This window comes from Carassius auratus, chromosome 35 (genome assembly GCF_003368295.1).
Source record: "Carassius auratus strain Wakin chromosome 35, ASM336829v1, whole genome shotgun sequence".
NCBI classification, from domain to species: domain Eukaryota; kingdom Metazoa; phylum Chordata; class Actinopteri; order Cypriniformes; family Cyprinidae; genus Carassius; species Carassius auratus.
Window position 1 is genome coordinate 210,001 of NC_039277.1, and position 19,067 is coordinate 229,067.

Sequence of the window (19,067 nt, forward strand, 5' to 3'; positions counted from 1 at the left end):
TATTATCATCCTTGCCATAGCATTCAGAGATGGTGAGAATGTGAAATATTGTTAAATGTAAGGTCAGCCAATCAGGCGTCACACTTCACCATCTAACAGGGGACCAGTGTGCTTTAGTCTAGAGAAACACTATTATATGCACAGACCTGTTGCTGTGTACGTTTAGCATGTACAGTTTAGTCTGTGTGGAATTGTTTTTATTATTTGACTTTTTTTTTTTGTTCAACACAAACAAAAATGACCCTCATTGGCCGATAAGAAACATCAAAGGAGGATTCGTTGTGGAGTGTCTGATAAAATTAATGTCTTGTAATCTATAATGTATGTTCAGAGCACAGCCGAGTGATCCCGCGATCATTAAATCGAAACATGTACGCGTATTTAAAAGGGATTTTAATACCCCGCATTTTGAGAGTGACTCCCTGATGCGAGCAAGTTAGGCTTCATAACATATCTAGACTGTTATTAGTATGTAGGCTATAACAGATTTTGTAGTTGTCTACAGATCTGTCTTGCTTGAAAAATTTCTCTATTTGAACTTTGAATATATAGAGAGCACTTATTGTTTCTACGTAATATGACTATTATGTTATTTGCTATGTGTTTATTTGTATGTTCAGTTTGTGAAAAGGATTTCACTTTCAGTCGGTCACTCTCAACGTCACATCGGTGATGACCGACACATTGTGATCCTACTTCTAGAAGCTCATAATTCATGTACGGTTCCAATGTCTAAAGAGACTCACATAAAATCATGCAGGAGAGAATCCAGGCAGTTGAACAAAACCTTTTACAGAGCTTGAGTGTTGTTGTTTTTACTGCATATGATAATTCATACTCAGAAAGTAGAACTGAAATTATATTTATTACAGGATGATTTTTCCAGTCAAATATTTTTTAGACCAGTAGTTGGTCACTGAGATTCCTTTTTGTATCTGTAAAAATCTTGTCTTGTGGCTTGAGTTAAGTGTTGGCATTAATGCTAATCAAACAATAAAAGGCGAGGAGAAAATAATTACATTAATTTCTCCAGTAAAGCATTATTAGTTTGTTTAATTTACATAAACAAAACAAATTTATGGGTTAAAAAGAGCAGAAAGAGCTCTTTAAGGTAACAATTGCATGTCAATACTTCTGACAGTAAAGAGTGCATGTGTTAGATAAAATGAGTTTGGTCCCCAGTTAGATGGTGACGTGTGACGCCTGTTAGACTGAATCACCTCTTCTTACATCACAGACACATTAACATTATATGTTAACTTAAGAAACAACATTATATGTTAACTTAAGAAACAATATTATATGTTAACTTAAGAAACAATATTATATGTTAACTTAAGAAACAATATTATATGTTAACTTAAGAAACAATATTATATGTTAACTTAAGAAACAACATTATATGTTAACTTAAGAAACAATATTATATGTTAACTTAAGAAACATTATATGTTAACTTAAGAAACAATATTATATGTTAACTTAAGAAACAACATTATATGTTAACTTAAGAAACAATATTATATGTTAACTTAAGAAACAATATTATATGTTAACTTAAGAAACAATATTATATGTTAACTTAAGAAACAACATTATATGTTAACTTAAGAAACAACATTATATGTTAACTTAAGAAACAATATTATATGTTAACTTAAGAAACAATATTATATGTTAACTTAAGAAACAATATTATATGTTAACTTAAGAAACAACATTATATGTTAACTTAAGAAACAATATTATATGTTAACTTAAGAAACATTATATGTTAACTTAAGAAACAATATTATATGTTAACTTAAGAAACAACATTATATGTTAACTTAAGAAACAATATTATATGTTAACTTAAGAAACAATATTATATGTTAACTTAAGAAACAATATTATATGTTAACTTAAGAAACAACATTATATGTTAACTTAAGAAACAATATTATATGTTAACTTAAGAAACAATATTATATGTTAACTTAAGAAACAATATTATATGTTAACTTAAGAAACAATATTATATGTTAACTTAAGAAACAATATTATATGTTAACTTAAGAAACAATATTATATGTTAGCTTGCTGCATTGAAAAATTTCAGTTGAGTTCAGTAAAATATCTTTTAATCAGGCTACTTTAGCTGTTTAACACTGACATTTTTCAGAGGCTCTATTTTTAGGGTATTATCAGCATTGCCATTATATTCAGAAATAAATAAATAAATAAAAGTAATTTTTTAAATGTAAAGGCAACCAAACAGATCACGTCATGCTTCACCATCTAACTGGGGACCGGTTTGATCTTGGAGGCTAAATGGGATTTTTTTTTTTTTTTAATAGATAGATGGATAGATGGATAGATAGATAGATAGATAGATAGATAGATAGATAGATAGATAGATAGATAGATAGATAGATAGATAGATAGATAGATAGATAGATAGATAGATAGATAGATAGATAGATAGATAGATAGATAGATAGATAGATAGTGCTAATGTTGATCTGAACACTTAGGTCCCCTGTTAAATGGTAAACTGCGACATCTCTTTGGTTGCTTTGACATTTCTTGAAGATTTCATGTTAACTTTGAAAATATTCACTTGGCTAAATTTCTAAATCAATGTTACAATCAACATATATTGTAACATTATATTATCATCCTTGCCATAGCATTCAGAGATGGTGAGAATGTGAAATATTGTTAAATGTAAGGTCAGCCGATCAGGCGTCACACTTCACCATCTAACAGGGGACCAGTGTTTTTTTATTTTTTTTATTTACTGCATTAAAATCTTCAGTTGGCTCCAGTAAATTAGATGAACTGAATGTCTTTTAACATTTGCACATTTGTAGATCCAACTGAAAATTCTCAATGCAACAATCAATATATAATTTTGAGTTTTGACCTCCATGTGTATTAGTGTCAGGTGTTGTATGGAGAGCTACAATAAAATACTTTAAGCATTGGCACTTTAGTCGTTTAACACACTAACATTTTTCAGAGCAGCACTTGATTTAGGGGCTCCATTTTTATTATCAACATTGCCAAGAAAAGTAAAACAACAAATCAAAATGAAAATAATAAAATATGTTTATTTTTAAAAAAATTAAATAGTTCAAAATTACAGTGGCTTACATCAAAGTTATAACAGGTCTAAAACAGAGTCCCAAACAGCAGCTGAAAACAGCTGTAGTCAGTCATTTCAATGCTATGACGCACTGATGCTGCATGTACATGGACCTTCAGTGTCACGGCACAGTTATGACTCAACACTGATACTCCACATCACACGCTCTCAGGGTTTATGGGCTCAGTACTGTTGACCCAAACTTCTCTTACCTGAAATTATTCTGTTGAGCACAAAGTATTTAACTGTTTTCCAGTCTCTTCCATTATCCTTTAGAATCCTGTTTGCATTTATGCATCTTTCACAGTCCACTTTTCCAGAAGCCTTCATTTCCTCAAAGTAGATCTTGAAACTGTGTTCTATGACTTTCCTCTCTGTTTCTGACCAGGGCTTTCTGGGTTTTGCTATTTAACAAAATTAAAAGATAAAAAATATATATAGTGAATAAATATATGAATGAATTAAAAAAATGTAATGTCAGTAATACATACTTCACAAAGTTGAAAACACGAAAAGACAATGATCTTTAGATCTTGTGTATTGTTTATGGTGAATGGATCATACCGTTTTGATTTAATGGCAATAGTGATTTACTGATGTGTCCAAGACTGAAGTCTGAAGTCTTTCCTGAGCTGTAGCTGTTTGTGGTTGATATTTGATAAGACTGGTGATCAAACCTGTAAATTCACACTAATACTTATATCCAATCATTTTAATGCTTATTGTAAACTCTACAATAAGTCTTTGCACATAGTTTTGACTTCCTGAAGGCTTTCCTCAATAGTAGGACGCTCTTCCACTGATTTGCTCAGCATTGTGCTTAAGATATGTTTAGTTTTTCATCCCATTGAAGACTGAAGTTACTCGTTCTGACATGTAGAGACAGACCAAGTGGATCCTGGGTGTAGGGTGTAGTGGTCTGATGAGGGTGTTGTCCATCCGTCAGGATGTAATGGACCAAGCATCCTGCTACCTGTAATATAGAAGATTCATTTATATCAATGTCTAGTAATGGCCACCTGACTAAGCTGTACAGAACTAATAATGATATTGTTATGAACGCTGAAAGTGACATGCAGAACATTTCAACAAGTGCTCTTTTTTGTAAAACTGATTTTAATTAATGCTTTAATTGATTATTTTAATCATATGTGTTACAGACTAAAATTTTATTATTGCATACATTAAACTTTTTGACTTGCATCCCCTTTTATACTCAAACCCAGACCCAAATTAAAAGATGTAATTCATGTAATAACACACTAGTAATTCATGATTAACCTAACATTTTAAGGATCCAGAATTGTGTATTAGTTAAGAATAAACAAACCAGTAATTATTAACTTTTTCACAATTATTGAGTGGCACTTACTAACTGATATTCAAGTTTATTGACCAGAATAAGCCAATAATTATTGATTAACTAATGCATTATTCTGGATTACCAATGCATTATTCCCTTAAAATAAAGTGTTTTTTGTTAAGTGTAAAGTTTCACTTTACAATAAGTCAGGTCAAGTCAATTTCTATTTATAGAGCACAACATTAACACAACCATCATTGATCCAACTGCTTTACAAGAAAAGGTTACTTTAATAAAAGCAACAGAGATCAAAAATTAAAATAAAAAATATGTATATATACACATTTAAAAAAATAAAAACATACATCAAAAGAACCGTTCACAGCATCACTCAAATGCAAGGGTGTAAAAATGAGTCTTTAAGTTTGATTTAAAAACACTGAGCGATGGACAGGACACATTAACTAACAATGAGAAATACATTTGTTTAAATATTTAAGCTTTGTTAACATTAAAAAAAAAAATACAACTGTTTATATTTTGTTAATGTTAGCTCAACTACATTAAATAATATTTATTAATACATTATTAAAATCAAACATTGTATTTGTTAATGATGAAAGTCATGTTTACTAACATTAATAAACACTTTAAAAGTGATTTTCATGTTAACTAGTGTTAACCAATGACATCTTATGGGAAAGTGGTACTATTTTATGAAATATAGTAAAGACCATACCAGTGCGGATTGTTTTTTCTTCACCTTGATCAGTAATCTCTATTGTGTTGCAGTGCTATCTGCTCTGTTCACGCTCTCTCTCTCTCCCCCACAAACATCACACCTCTCACAGGATCAACACCTGACCAGTGAGTCTGGGATCAGGAAGACTGGTTTAATGTTTTTAAAAGAAGACTTTTCTGCTAATCAAGGCTGCATTTACCTGATCAGAAATATTGTAAAATGAATTTAAAATTGTGAAATAGTATTACAATTTGAAATAACTGTTCTCTTATCGAATGTTCTTTAAACTGTAATGTGTTTCTGTGAAGTGCAGCTGTATTTTCAGCGTCATTACTCTAGTCTTCAGTGTCAAATGATCTTCAGAAATAATTTGAATTAGCAGAATTGAATAGTTTTCACTGTACTTTTTATTATTAAATAAATGAAGACTTGGTGAGCAGAATATTCTTTTAAAGACATTTTAAAAATCGTACTGATCCCAAACTGATTTAACATTGTTTGTAACAAGTTTGCCAGGTTAATTCCATTATTTTACATTAAAACTCAAAGGAAGTTTGACTACTACAAATAAATAACAATTCATGAAATAACTCTGAAATATAAGCTAAAGTTATTGAAATAGAAATGTACCTGTCTCCATGGGCTGTCAGGATCTCCGCAGTCGAACATCATTTCTTCTCCTTTAGTGATGTTTGTGGTCACAAATGCACACAAATGTGCTCTTTTCTCTTCATCAACAATCTGTTGGTCACAAACACATGCACATATTAGCTTTAGAGAATACATACATTTATGATACAAGTTTAATATGTGTCCCAGTTGTTTTCGAGTTCCAATGATTATCAATATTTTATATTTTATCAAGTATGATTATCAGTACATTACAATCTTTATAACTGTGCATCAAAATTAAAATACACTAAATATTCAAGCCTCTGATTATCTATAATTTCTGTTGTTATTTTTTCACACTGCACACTATGAACAAGTAATAACATTGCACAGTACACTTCTTGAAATTCAAAAGCTACTATGCCAAGTATTTAATTAATATTTGCAGTCATACAGTATTGGAGACAGAGTCTTAAATGATGACTTACCTTTCTCTTGACTCTTGACTGAAATATGTCTTTATCTTTCCCAGATGCGATGAATTTCAAAGCTTCCTTTTCAGGACAGACTCTTCTGGGTCTCATTTTCCTGTGAAATATTCAAGATCTTTTTAGGGTACACTGCATTTGCCAAAATGAAAAACAATATTTAGAAACAACCACAAAAAATCTATCAACAAATGAACAAATATATACAGTAAATAGAGATTAAACAGCACTAACATTTACAAAGAGACTACATGCAAATTTTAACAGTCTGCGTGCATTTTTGGCAGACATTTATTTTTTAAGGCTACTATTTACATGTTATCAGAATCTAAATTCAGAATATATAACTTACCTTTTCAGTCTTGAGTGGAAAAAAGAGATGAGAAATGGCCTTAGTAGGCTTTGTTGTATGTGGTCCCTTGTAGGCAATGTAGGAATCTCAAAAAGCAGTTTGTCCTTCAAGGTTTTGGAATTTTATTTCACAAAAAAATAAAAAATTCAAATATAGATTCTGTCAGGAAAACAGAGTATGTATACAACCCCACCCAGCTATCTGGACCGTGATTGGATGAGACTCAGTTAGCCCGGATACTGTTGGTACTGTTGCTGTGAAGGGCCAGGTGATAATGTGGAAACATTAGTGTTATTAGCATATGAGAAGAGAGCACAATCAGTTTACCAGACGCTGCTGGGGGAATTGGGGGATGTGGGGATTCTTTAAAACAAGTCACTTTGACTGGGATTGATTTGCTTTTAGATTATGTAGCTTGAAAAATAATCAGGGAATTTTTATTTTATTTTTACACTCAAGGGCATTTAGTGCTAGTTCACTGTAAACTGACATTAAGAACTTTTACTTACAAACTGTTGTTAAAATTAAATTTAAGATTTTAAGATGAAATGTAAGATTTTTTTCAAGCATTTTTTACAACATTTGCTGATTAGTTAGTAAAATATGCTACTCATGTCAAACACAATTGTTTTTGACAGAAAAAAAGTTGTGTTTCATTAAACTCGAAATAATGTAAAATTTGCGTATTAAACGAATAAAAACTATAAACACCGTAGTCCACGATAAACCCTTTAAATTGAACAGTATTCGTCAGTAATAGAATTGTTGAGTTTTAAGCTCCAGAATCTTTATAGTGCGTTTGTTATTCGAGAAAGGGCAAATCAACCAGACATGTATCGCACATCACCATCTAACTGGGGACCAAACTCATTTTATCTAACACATGCACTCTTTACTATTAAACGTACTGACCTGCAATTGTTACCTTAAGGAGCTCTTTCTGCTGGTTTTTACCCATACAATGTCAAAAGTTTTGTTGGTGAAAACTGAAGTGTAAATTTGGTTCAATGATGTTCAATAATTTTTTTCACTTGAACAAAATCAGTTCATTTCAATGTTTCCATGTTTAGGTCACCATTTTGTTCACTACTGCATGGTCATTTCTACACAGACTAAACTGTACATGCTAAACGTACACAGCAACAGGTCTGTGCATATAATAGTGTTTCTCTAGACTAAAGCACACTGGTCCCCTGTTAGATGGTGAAGTGTGACGCCTGATCGGCTGACCTTACATTTAACAATATTTCACATTCTCACCATCTCTGAATGCTATGGCAAGGATGATAATATAATGTTACAATATATGTTGATTGTAACATTGATTTAGAAATTTAGCCAATTGAATATTTTCAAAGTTAACATGAAATCTTCAAGAGATGTCAAAGCAACCAAAGAGATGTCGCAGTTTACCATTTAACAGGGGACCTAAGTGTTCAGATCAACATTAGCACTATTCTATCCATCTGTTCTATCTATCTATCCATCTATCCATCCATCCATCCATCCATCCATCCATCCATCTATCCATCTATCCATCCATCTGTCCATCCATCCATCCATCCATCCATCTATCTATCTATCTGTCTGATCAAATTATCATCACCGATAGGACCTTCTCACGAATGGGTTTTGATTGCATTCATACGTTGAGAAGTGTATTGGGGTTAAGCCAAGAAAATGTCAAATAAATGTAAAAAAAAAAATAATAATTACATATATATATATATATATATATATATATATATATATATATATATATATATATATATATATATATATATAGTTAATTATAAGAGGCATTACCTCTGCCCTTGAACTGTTGACAGCTGGCTGACTCTATTTATATTACTACTTTTTATTACTATTATTATTATTTGAAAAATAAAGAAACTAAGTACTAACAAACTAACTATAAAGACACTTCTCAATGTGTCAGTATTATAAGTACATATACGTATATTGTGTATGTATACAGTAAAAACTACATATATTCAGATACCTTGAACATTTCAAACGCTATCACAGTTTATTTGCTATAGTTTAGATAATGGTAATAAAAGATGACAAGAACTCAGATTTAACCTGTCAGAACAAATTCATCTTGATAATATCAGATAGCACTTAAGCAAAAAATGGTCAGGTCTATTGGCAGAATAATTTTTATCAAATTTACTGGTAGTCTACTTTATGAGGAATTTTTGGTTATAATATGTCAGTTTTTCAAAATTATATATTGATTGTTGCATTAAAAAAAAAAGCACACTGGTCCCCTGTTAGATGGTGAAGTGTGACGCCTGATTGGCTGACCTTACATTTAACAATATTTCACATTCTCAATATCTATGCATGCAATGGCAATGTTGATGATAACAATAAAATACCAGTTCTTGACATTCAACATACACTGTTAAAAAATTTTGGGGTAAAAAATATAAAAATAAACTTTTTTTAGCATTAGAGTGAAATAATAATGCTAATAATTCAGACACTATTTTGCCTCACTGTAATGTGGTCCTCCTGGATGTTTGAGAATATGAATGTTTTAAGAGTTTAGAAGAGTTTAGGAGTTTAAAAGATTTGCAGAGCCCCAGAGCCTCTCTGGAGCAGCAGGCATTCAGACAATAGAGGAGTGTGAACGACGTGTGTGAATTTGCCCTTACAGTTCCTGCCCCGGCCTACAGGGGCGCTGCTGAGAATGAGTTTAAACACACACACACGTCCAGGTCCCCACTTGGTCAAAATTAAAAAAACTTCACCAGGGGCTTTTTCAGTTGATTTTAGCATGATTTAAGGCATGTCTAACAGGGGACCTGAAAAATGTCCCCTCTTAGCTCAGAGGTCCCCTGTTGGTGAGTGTGTAACGACACCATGGTCCCCTGTTGGATAGGTAGACAAGTACACACTCACACACACACACACACACACACTCACACTGTGGGCTCCTCCCTGTGGCTGTGAAGCGATTATTCTCCAGCCGGTAGGGTGTGGTGAAATCAGGGAAACCGGAGGTAACAGTGACGTTTGGTGAAGCCAAAGCTCTTATTAAGTCATAAAAATGCACTTGCGTTTCTATTTCTGCAGCTTAAATACATGCTGCTCAATCGCTCGTACTGTAATTACAGCTGTGCATTCTGCTGCTGGATGAACACCAGGAGAAATGGTTGTTTCGACTCATTCTACATCTTACATCTCGACTGCAGTGACATTAGGAAAAGGCTTGAATAGTAATCACGTCTGCTAACTGCTTTCACTTTCACCAATGTTTCATTATGACTTTCAATTTATGAAGTTTTTTTAAAGGGGTCATATGATGTCGCTAAAAAACATTTGGTGTAACAAAATATGTTTATGGTTAAACACACTTCATTTTCCACATACTGTCTCCTCTTTGTCCCGCCTTTCTGAAATGTGTTTATTTTTACAAAGCTTATCGGTCTGTAAAGCGAGGTGTGCTCTGATTGGCCAGCTATCCAGTGCACTGTGATTTGTGATCAGAGAAACGACAAACAACAAGTGCTACTCCACACCAGAGCTGAACCCTAGCCATGGTGCTTCATATCGGTGACATATTCACAGATACCGATATCTCTGCGACTGGCTCATATCAGCTGATAATAAATACAATACAAATTCATGTCTCGCACACTTCAATGCACTTCGAATGGAGCATATACGTTTACAATGACCTGGAATCATGGCAGAATATCCTGTGGTGTCCACTTCACAGGGCACTTATGTTCGACAAACATCTGAAGCCATAAGAGAAATCTACAACATGTGCAGCGCAGGGGGCACGAGGACTGGGATTGAGAAGCACTGATCTACACTGCTCAAAACTCACGTTTGTATCCTTAGTGGCAAATCCTTTACACATGTAACTCACAGAGCGTGAGACAGAACAGACGACATTGTAGTCTTCTCTCCCAGGACCCGGAGACAGTCCTACATAAAATGTGCACACATCTGAATATTTGGGTTGAACTGTTTCTGGAACAGTGTTATTACAACTTAACCACTGATTTCTAGTTGTGTCCTCTTTTTGAAAACCAAACAATGTATCTTCACTTTCACAACCAAACACAGCGTCTCCACAACATGGCATCGGAGGAAACAATGGGAATCAATGTTAAGCCTTCTTTCTTTGCATGAACACTTGGGCGGCGTTATGCAAATCTGCCCATATTGTGACGTAGACACGAGGGGGCGAGTTTAAACGAGGCGTTTCGGGAGACGTGGATGAGTCTTATATATCTCTTTTATAAAGAATATCTCTTTGGATTTGAGACTTTATTCTAAAAAAAACAACAACTTGAAATCGCATCATATAACCCCTTTAACAAAGTTTTGGGAAGAACATAATATAACCAGTTAATCAACCAGTGATACCACTAGATGGACACATTCAGATAATCAACATAATTAACATGACAGGAGGTACTGTAGATATACAACACACTCAAGTTTAAGTTGCATTTGGTCATTTTTGCGATCACCATTCCCACTTTCCCATGCTGTAAGGTGTTACATGTCTTGTGCTGACCTCTCTCCTGTGTATCCTGCACTACACGTGCAATGACCAGTGGACGGAGAACAGCTTCCTCCATTATGACACTGACACTCCTGTGAGCAGTTCTTCCCGAAGCGTCCCGCTGGACACGGCTGTCCACACACCATTCCCTGAAAACAACACCAACACACTACTGTCACAACCTTTTAAAACAAAACCAAATAATATAACAACACTGCCAATGCCCAAACATGATGAATCTGAACTATTTTTCACTTCTAGACTTTGGTTTTACACAGGCGTACCATCCAGCCGGCGGGGCAGGAGCATTCTCCAGTCACATGATGACACACACCGCCGTTCTGACAGGGACAGCGCTCCTCACACTGCCGCCCGTGTTTCCCTGGAGGACACAGGTCCTCGCAGCTGCAGCAGACAGCACACACAGCGTCAGACTCTCTCACACTGCTGTTTCTGAGAGGATGCAGCGTGCAGGTCAACTCACAATGCTCCCGTGTATCCCGGGCTGCACACACACTCTCCGGTGACGTGGTGGCAGGTGGCGTTGTTCTGGCACAGGCACTTCTGCTGGCAGCCGTGTCCGTAGGTGGAGGGTTCGCAGAGGTCCTCGCAGCGCCAGCCGCGGTACCCAGGTGCACAGAGACAGGCTCCGGTGATGGGGTTACACAGAGCCCCGTTCTGACACTGACAGCGGCTGCTGCAGTGCGGACCCCAGTGATCCCCGTCACAGGCTGCACACACACACACACACACACAGATGCATTTCACTTCCAGACACAGTAAGTCCTGCAGTGTGGAAAATAAAGCAATGATAAGCCATGAGAGCACAGCTTTTCTTCACAGATTTTGGATCCTGGTAACATCAGAGTAGCCAGGATGTGATGTGTTGAGAACAGAGAGGGGGATTTTTGAATCTTTGAAATTTTAATGTAGAAATTTTTGTAAAATGATCAGCAAAAATACAGAAAACAATTGTTTATAGTAAACAAAATACATTTTGAACAATTAACTTAACAACTGACAACTTAACAACAGTTGTAAATTAACAGCTGACTTACTGAAATGTATTTATATAATTTACTGTTGAGAGAAGCTGTTAAGCATCTATTATCTTCATCCCATCTTAGTCCAGGATGAGTTGTGGGGTCACGCATGTTTTCCTAGACTGCTTACAATGCTGAAAACAAATCTGTAACTTGTAAATTTAGTAATGTTTCTCTGCAGTTTTCCGGCTCTCTAAGTCCATTAGTGCTCAGAGACATGCTCTTCAACTGAATCAGCTTCACTGTTCACACACAGGTTTGAAAGTGCTTGTCATTATTTCCTCTTCACCACACTCTCTTATCAGCCCTTGTCTAGTCCTTGTTGGTCTAATTGTGCTCACCTGTTCCTTGTATGCTTTCTCCTTTATTTATGTGTTTGTTTGTTTTTTGCCTCGTTTCCCAGTTCGTATTTATTCTCATCCACACTGTCTCTGGATGTGGCTGAGTACAGTATTTTTTGTTGTTGTTTTTTTGTCCAGTGCTTGGTTTGTCTTGTGTTCTAGTCTTCTTTAGTGGTGCAACGTCTGATTAATTTCTGCAAACTGGTTCAAAAGCTGTTTCACCAGTTCATGACGTCATCAAGCAATACGCATTTATTTTCTAACGACTCTGCTGTATCAGTGAAATTCAAATAAGCAATTTGTGTCAACACATATTGAAAGATTCAAAAAAATAAAGTTATTTGTGTGAAAGCATATTGCTAATTATAGCCATATAATTCACTTTTGTTAATGGTGTTTGTGTTCACAGTTTCATTTGTGGATCCTTTATGTCAAATACAGCTGACTGATCAATTTTGACTAGCCTACATCTTGGATGAGATTCCTAAATGTTTCACAGACACTGATACACAAACGCGGGTATGTTCTACATGTCCACAGTATAAAGAATGAATAAACCAGTCTCATAAATTCTTGATTTCGCTAAAGCAACTTATATAATATAATATGCACGCACAATAAACTATTTTAAAATGTATTTACATCACCCAACAGAAAGGTTTTTGCATGTTTTAATAAAATGTAAATGAATTATGGTCATAATAAGCATATTTCCAGTGTGTGGCTCAGACTTGCACAGTATCATTAACTCACTCATCAGAATCTTAAGCATTCCTCGGTAAACTTCGACAGTCGGTTGAACCGGCTCATTCGGTTCTTTTTGAGTTGGATGTGCTAATTCGGCTGTGCGTCCTACATCATCAACCCAGGACTAACGTTCGATTTGTGAACCGGTTCAAAATAATGATTCGTTCAAGAACCGAACATCACTGGTCTTGTTATATTTAAGTCTTGCTCCTGTTTTTTTGGATCTTGTCTTTTTCTTGACTGCTTGGTTTGATTTCAGTATTAATCGATCTCTTTTAGCCCTGTGTTGTTTTTTTGTTTTATTTTTTGTTTTGTTATTGGTGTTAGTTTTAGAAGTAATTATTCGCTTGTTGTTTAGTTTTTTACATGAGTTTTTATCAGTTCTTTGGTTTAGTCTATCCCCAGTGTGTGTTGAATGAATCTGTGTTCTTGTGGAGCATGTTCCTGTCTCGTTTTGTTCCAGTTCCTGCCCGCTGGTTCCTTCTTCCTGGCACCTGGTCTGCTTCAGAGTCTGTGCTCATCAAGGATCTGAAGTGGTGTTGTTCCAGTGGTCTTCCCTAGCTGCCTCCTCTCTGTTCCTGCTGTCCATTCACTTACACACCTCACTAACTCTTTTGTGTCTGTCTGTCTTGAAAATAAACCCTTTTCACTCACTCTGAGATTGTGTTTTCTTTCTTCTCTTTTATGTGTATTGTACGCACATTGTGTCAGCTGTATGATTGTGTGTTATGTATCAGATGTATGATGGTGCATTATCAGGGAAGTGCAGGACTTGTGTGCTTCAACCTGCTAACTCACTATACTATGAGTTTTAAGAGAAATTTACCATCAGGGCTGGAAAATCCTTATTACTTCTAGGCTTTTTAAGAAAACCAGTGTCATGTCCAGAGTATTTTGAGGGTAGTCTGAGATATTATTTGTACTGTTTTAATTTACTGTGATCAGAGCTTCAGTGTCCAAAATCACCTTAATTCACCATGAAGACACAGGGTACTCGATCATCTCTGTGACTATATGAATATATCAGTGTTTTATCTTCTATATGTCATACTGTGCTTCTGGATGTCTTCCACATGACTTCATTGGAACCTCCATAATGTTCCTTCAGGCCAGTAAGAGTGCTTTAGTGAAACATGAGCCGGTTCACTGAGCAGACACGAAGGCTGTCTGTATTCACTCTGTGTAGCATCCTCTCTGTCACTGATCCATTACCAGCTCATGCTGTACAGCCCCCAAAGTCCAAGAAACATTCCTCTCATTTCCTGGATGAACAAACCTTCCTGCTTTAACTGAATGTCTCAAATACTTTAAGATCTAAGCTCCAATCACCAAGTGTTTGAAGCATGCGTTCAGGAGATGAGCATCAAAAACACCAGAGCACACAGATTACAGTTTTCAGTGTCTGATTTTGACTGAGATGATGAGACAATGAGAACATCACTGCCTAGAAACTGTTTGTGCATTCAATACCCTCTCATACAGACGCTCACCCTCGTGTTTCAGCATAAATCACTTAAGACACTTTCACACCAATCCACACATATAAAGCAGCACAGAATTAGATGTGAAGATGCTAGCGTGTCTGTGGGCTTCATCAGAGACTGATTCAGACCAGTGTCCTCTAATGAACAAACAGGGTCAGGGCACATTTGTATTACACCTTTCACATTAAATATCGTTCCGGTTGATGTGTACAGACTGTTTAAAGCAGAAGTGCTGGGTATTTAAACTAATATTTTCAATACACAGGCTTTTGATTTGATTCATTTGGAAATATGGCATATATATATATATATATATATATATATATATATATATATATATATATATATATATATATATATATATATATATGAATCTGAATGAGAGAGATTTATTTGAGCATGTTGTGTTATTGTGCTGCACTGGCCTACATCTGACATCACATGAGCTCAGCCCTGAGGTCATTTCCTGTGTTTCTGGCCAATCAGTCCCTTCTCTTTGTTTTGATGAAGAAAAGGCCTTTTTTTCTTCAGCCTTAATTCAGTGTAGGGTGTTTTGTTGTCGTCTTGTGGCCCGGAAAGGCCAGATACAATAAGTCTTCAGACGAATTAAAGTCATATCTCAGCTGACTGCAACCCTGCTGCTAAATCCTTCTTCATAATCCACTATAATAAGACCAGGACTAAGAAAAGCAGTGGTTAACTAATGCTGAGCAGCCGAGCGTGTTCAGAGACTCAGACATAACACCAAGAGCTGAAAGCCCAGACTTCTGATAACACATCCAGATCATTCTCCAGAGCAACTTACTACTGAAATCACTCGCGCTATTTGAACTATGTTTAATATTTAATGCAAACGTTTGTAATAATTGATCTTCATTGCAATAGGATTTGATGTGTGTGATCTCATTCATGAAGCGTTTCCTCCTCTACATGTAATACAAGGATCTTTCTGATATCACATTTAAGAGAGTGATGATACAGAAGTCTTTTGACTGCGAGGCTAAGACATAGGTATGTTTCTATAACAGTCTTTATAAGTATATGTGAGTGGAGTAAAGCCTCAACATCTTCCCCTCAGCGCACTGAGCAATAAATAATCACCGTGCTCCCGCTCCACTCGCTCACTGACATCAGAAACACCGCTCCACCTTCACCCTTCACTCCACGGCTGAAGTATTTCAGTATGTCTGAAATCACTGTTCTGTTCATAACATATTTAAAAATAAAATAAATGGAGAGTTTAAACATGGCTTATTGGAACACTATAGTGCAAACTTTTCTCCTACCACATGACAAGCTAATGACATGGTTGTCAGGATTAATGGCTGCTTTTTGCAGTGCAACTTTTGTTTGTGTTGAAAATAAGTTTTTGTCAGTTATTTTATCTATGGATTGATGCATTTTTTTTACAGCTTTCTGCTCATTCAAAATCATTATACAGATGAAGTTACATTTGTTTGAATGCATTATTGAGAGAGTGATTGCGTGTTATAGTACTTGTTTAAATCATGATTCATGAAGTGAACTGGATTAACAAAGGTCAGCAGCAAAGACATTAGTTAATAAAATGGGTTTGGATAAATTTGTGCTATTTAACATATTTAATTATGGCAGGTTTGTATCATATTTTGAGTTTTCATTTTACCATTTTAATTCATTTTGATGAATACTAAAGTTTTTTTTTTTTTTTTTTTTTTTTTTTTTTTTTTGCGAGTGAGATGAATTAATGTACATCACATTTAGTCTAGAACTACATCATGTTCACACAGCGCACACAACGCTTCTGTATTTCTGATGTACTTCAGTCAATAAATGGGAAAACAGTAACTGGCAACTCAGATATTTTCTCGTAAATTAAAAAGTAATGCGTTACTTTACTAGTTCCTTGAAAAGTAATCTGATTATGTAACTTGAGTTACTTGTAAAGCATTAACCCCAACACTGTCTCTATCAAGCTATCTAGATATGTTTAACGTGAATTCTTGCTAAATATTCAGTTATATGACGGCCCATTGGCATAAACTGTACTCATGATGGAGCCCTCTTGGAGTGAGTGAAGACCACCACACTCTCACATAAAAAATTTAAAAAATTCCGCTCCTCGCTTTATCCAAAAGTCACACCGCTCCCCTCCACTCACATACACTGATTGTGAGTAACTGTTTCTGTCATGACATATCTATTTCAGAACCAGATCCTATCAAAATAATCTGCCTGCAACCACGGGCCAGATATTATTGTTGGCGAGTCAATATCAGTTTTGGCCCGTGAGCCACAAGTTACCAACCACTGATTTAGACCATATCATAGTACTGACACTGCTCACATCAGAGTCACAAATGACCTGGGGACTCATTTATAAAACTCTCTGTAGATTTCATCCTAAAAGTGTACGTATGTACAAAAGCCAGAAACTGCGCAAAAATCTCTTTATAAATCTCAGTCAGTGGAAGATTGTGTACGGGCAGCTTAGTGTTGCGTTCAACTCTATTGACAACAAGATTCTTTTGAATATACTACAAAATTATGTTGGAATAAGAGAACATGGTTTGGCATGGATCAAATCATACTTATCTGACCATCATAAATTCGTAGCAGTAAATGAAGAGATATCATATCGATCACAAGTGCAGGATGGAGTACCTCAAGGCTCAGTACTAGGGCCGCTACTCTTCACGATTTATATGTTAACCTTGGGAGATATCATCAGGAAACATGGTGTTAGCTTTCAAAGAGGTGTTAATTATAGGTCCTAAAAATTCTTCTACGGGTTAAAGGGATAGGGTAGGTTAAAGGGATCTAAACTATAGCTATACAATTGCAAAAAATATAACTAAATATATTTATGAGATAAAGGATTCGTAAATATTTTATGTTTCTGTAGTAGTAAATACATAATGTTTACGTTTTAGATTCACATGTATCTTAATGTAATGACTGTACAGAGTACAGGCACTTAAACAACATTAAATCAGATTATCAAGATTATTAAACCACCACAACATTTCACAATGTGGACTCTTTTACAAACCAGTCACAAACAAACTTTTACTGAAAGTTCACGAGTTTGCCTGCCCATTCAGTCCTGCTAGATAATGATAAACCAACTTGGCTTGCCGTCCTCAAAGAAGGCTCTAACCCAAGGCTCAACGCCCCTTTGATTGCACGGGGTGAAGGCGGGAGGAGAAGGGGAAGCGGTGGGATCCCGAAACACTACACAATGTTCATTCTAAAGATTGATCTGTGGGAAAGGAGTGCTTTATATGTGAGGACTCATGCAGTGCTCCTCAAACCGGTCCAGGAGCCCCAGCAGGGCAAATGCAGGGCAAGAAATTCTTCATTGTTGAGGAACTACTCAAAATGATTTTGTACACAGAGCAGCGAAAGCTCAGATGACATTCTGGACATGGTCTGTGGTAGAGAGAGAGAGACAGACGTGCACAGCTGCAGGACTCACCGCTGGAGCAGTCGGACCCTCCCCAGCCCGGCTCACACTGACAGCTGCTGGGGGCCACGCAGCGGCCGTGCACACACTTCTCAGCACAGTGAGCTGCAGAGGAAACACGATATCAGGCCTTCAATACAGAGAGCAGCAAACAAACACACTGTGAGACCACACCGGCCTCCAATCTCTAGATTCAGCATCAGTTATCTCATATCTGCCAGTGACTGCTGCATGTGTTTTACATGTGGACGGATTGGTCAGCACATTGTTTTATCAAATAAGCTTCAGAGCTGAGGACCTTTGAGGGTGTGTCAGGAGAAGATATCATGAATCACAGTAGAAAGTTAAAGTTTGCCTGAGCTGAACAGAGAGACAGCATGTGATTACAGTCAAACACAAAAGAGTCTTTCAGAGCCAGTGAAAGTGTCTTTGAGCTGCACTATCTATCTATCTGAGCTGGTCTCCAGTAGAAGCACTCACGAACACATCTCTCTCCCTCTCTCTCTCTCTCTCTCTCTCTCGGTCTGCAGTAGTGCAGTAGTAACACTCACGAACACATCTCTCTCTCTCTCTCTCTCTCTCTCTCTCTCTCTCTCTCTCGGTCTGCAGTAGTGCAGTAGTAACACTCACGAACACATCTCTCTCTCTCTCTCTCTCTCTCTCTCTCTCTCTCTCTCTCGGTCTGCAGTAGTGCAGTAGTAACACTCACGAACACATCTCTCTCTCTCTCTCTCTCTCTCTCTCCCTCTCTCTCTCTCTCTCCCTCTCTCTCTCTCTCTCTCTCTCTCTCTCTCTCTCTCTCTCGGTCTGCAGTAGTGCAGTAGTAACACTCACGAACACATCTCTCTC

General features: G+C 36.1%; 1 protein-coding gene and 1 long non-coding RNA gene across 3 annotated transcripts in view; both read right to left on the reverse strand.

Annotated features, from left to right (window-relative positions):
* Nucleotides 1-19,067, reverse strand: part of megf10 (multiple EGF-like-domains 10) — a 55,632-nt gene that overhangs the window by 18,461 nt on the left and 18,104 nt on the right. For both annotated transcript variants that reach the window (XM_026219111.1, XM_026219113.1), the window contains 4 exons: nucleotides 18,231-18,323; nucleotides 11,643-11,889; nucleotides 11,443-11,563; nucleotides 11,171-11,307 (listed from right to left, as the gene is read on the reverse strand). In XM_026219111.1, coding sequence (XP_026074896.1) covers nucleotides 11,171-11,307; nucleotides 11,443-11,563; nucleotides 11,643-11,889; nucleotides 18,231-18,323 — 598 coding nt within the window. The remainder of the gene's footprint in view (nucleotides 1-11,170; nucleotides 11,308-11,442; nucleotides 11,564-11,642; nucleotides 11,890-18,230; nucleotides 18,324-19,067) is intronic.
* Nucleotides 3,076-6,336, reverse strand: LOC113053962 (uncharacterized). Its single transcript, XR_003277334.1, has 3 exons — nucleotides 6,276-6,336; nucleotides 5,806-5,916; nucleotides 3,076-4,103 (listed from the first exon to the last, which is right to left on the reverse strand). It is a non-coding gene; the product is annotated as an uncharacterized LOC113053962 (long non-coding RNA).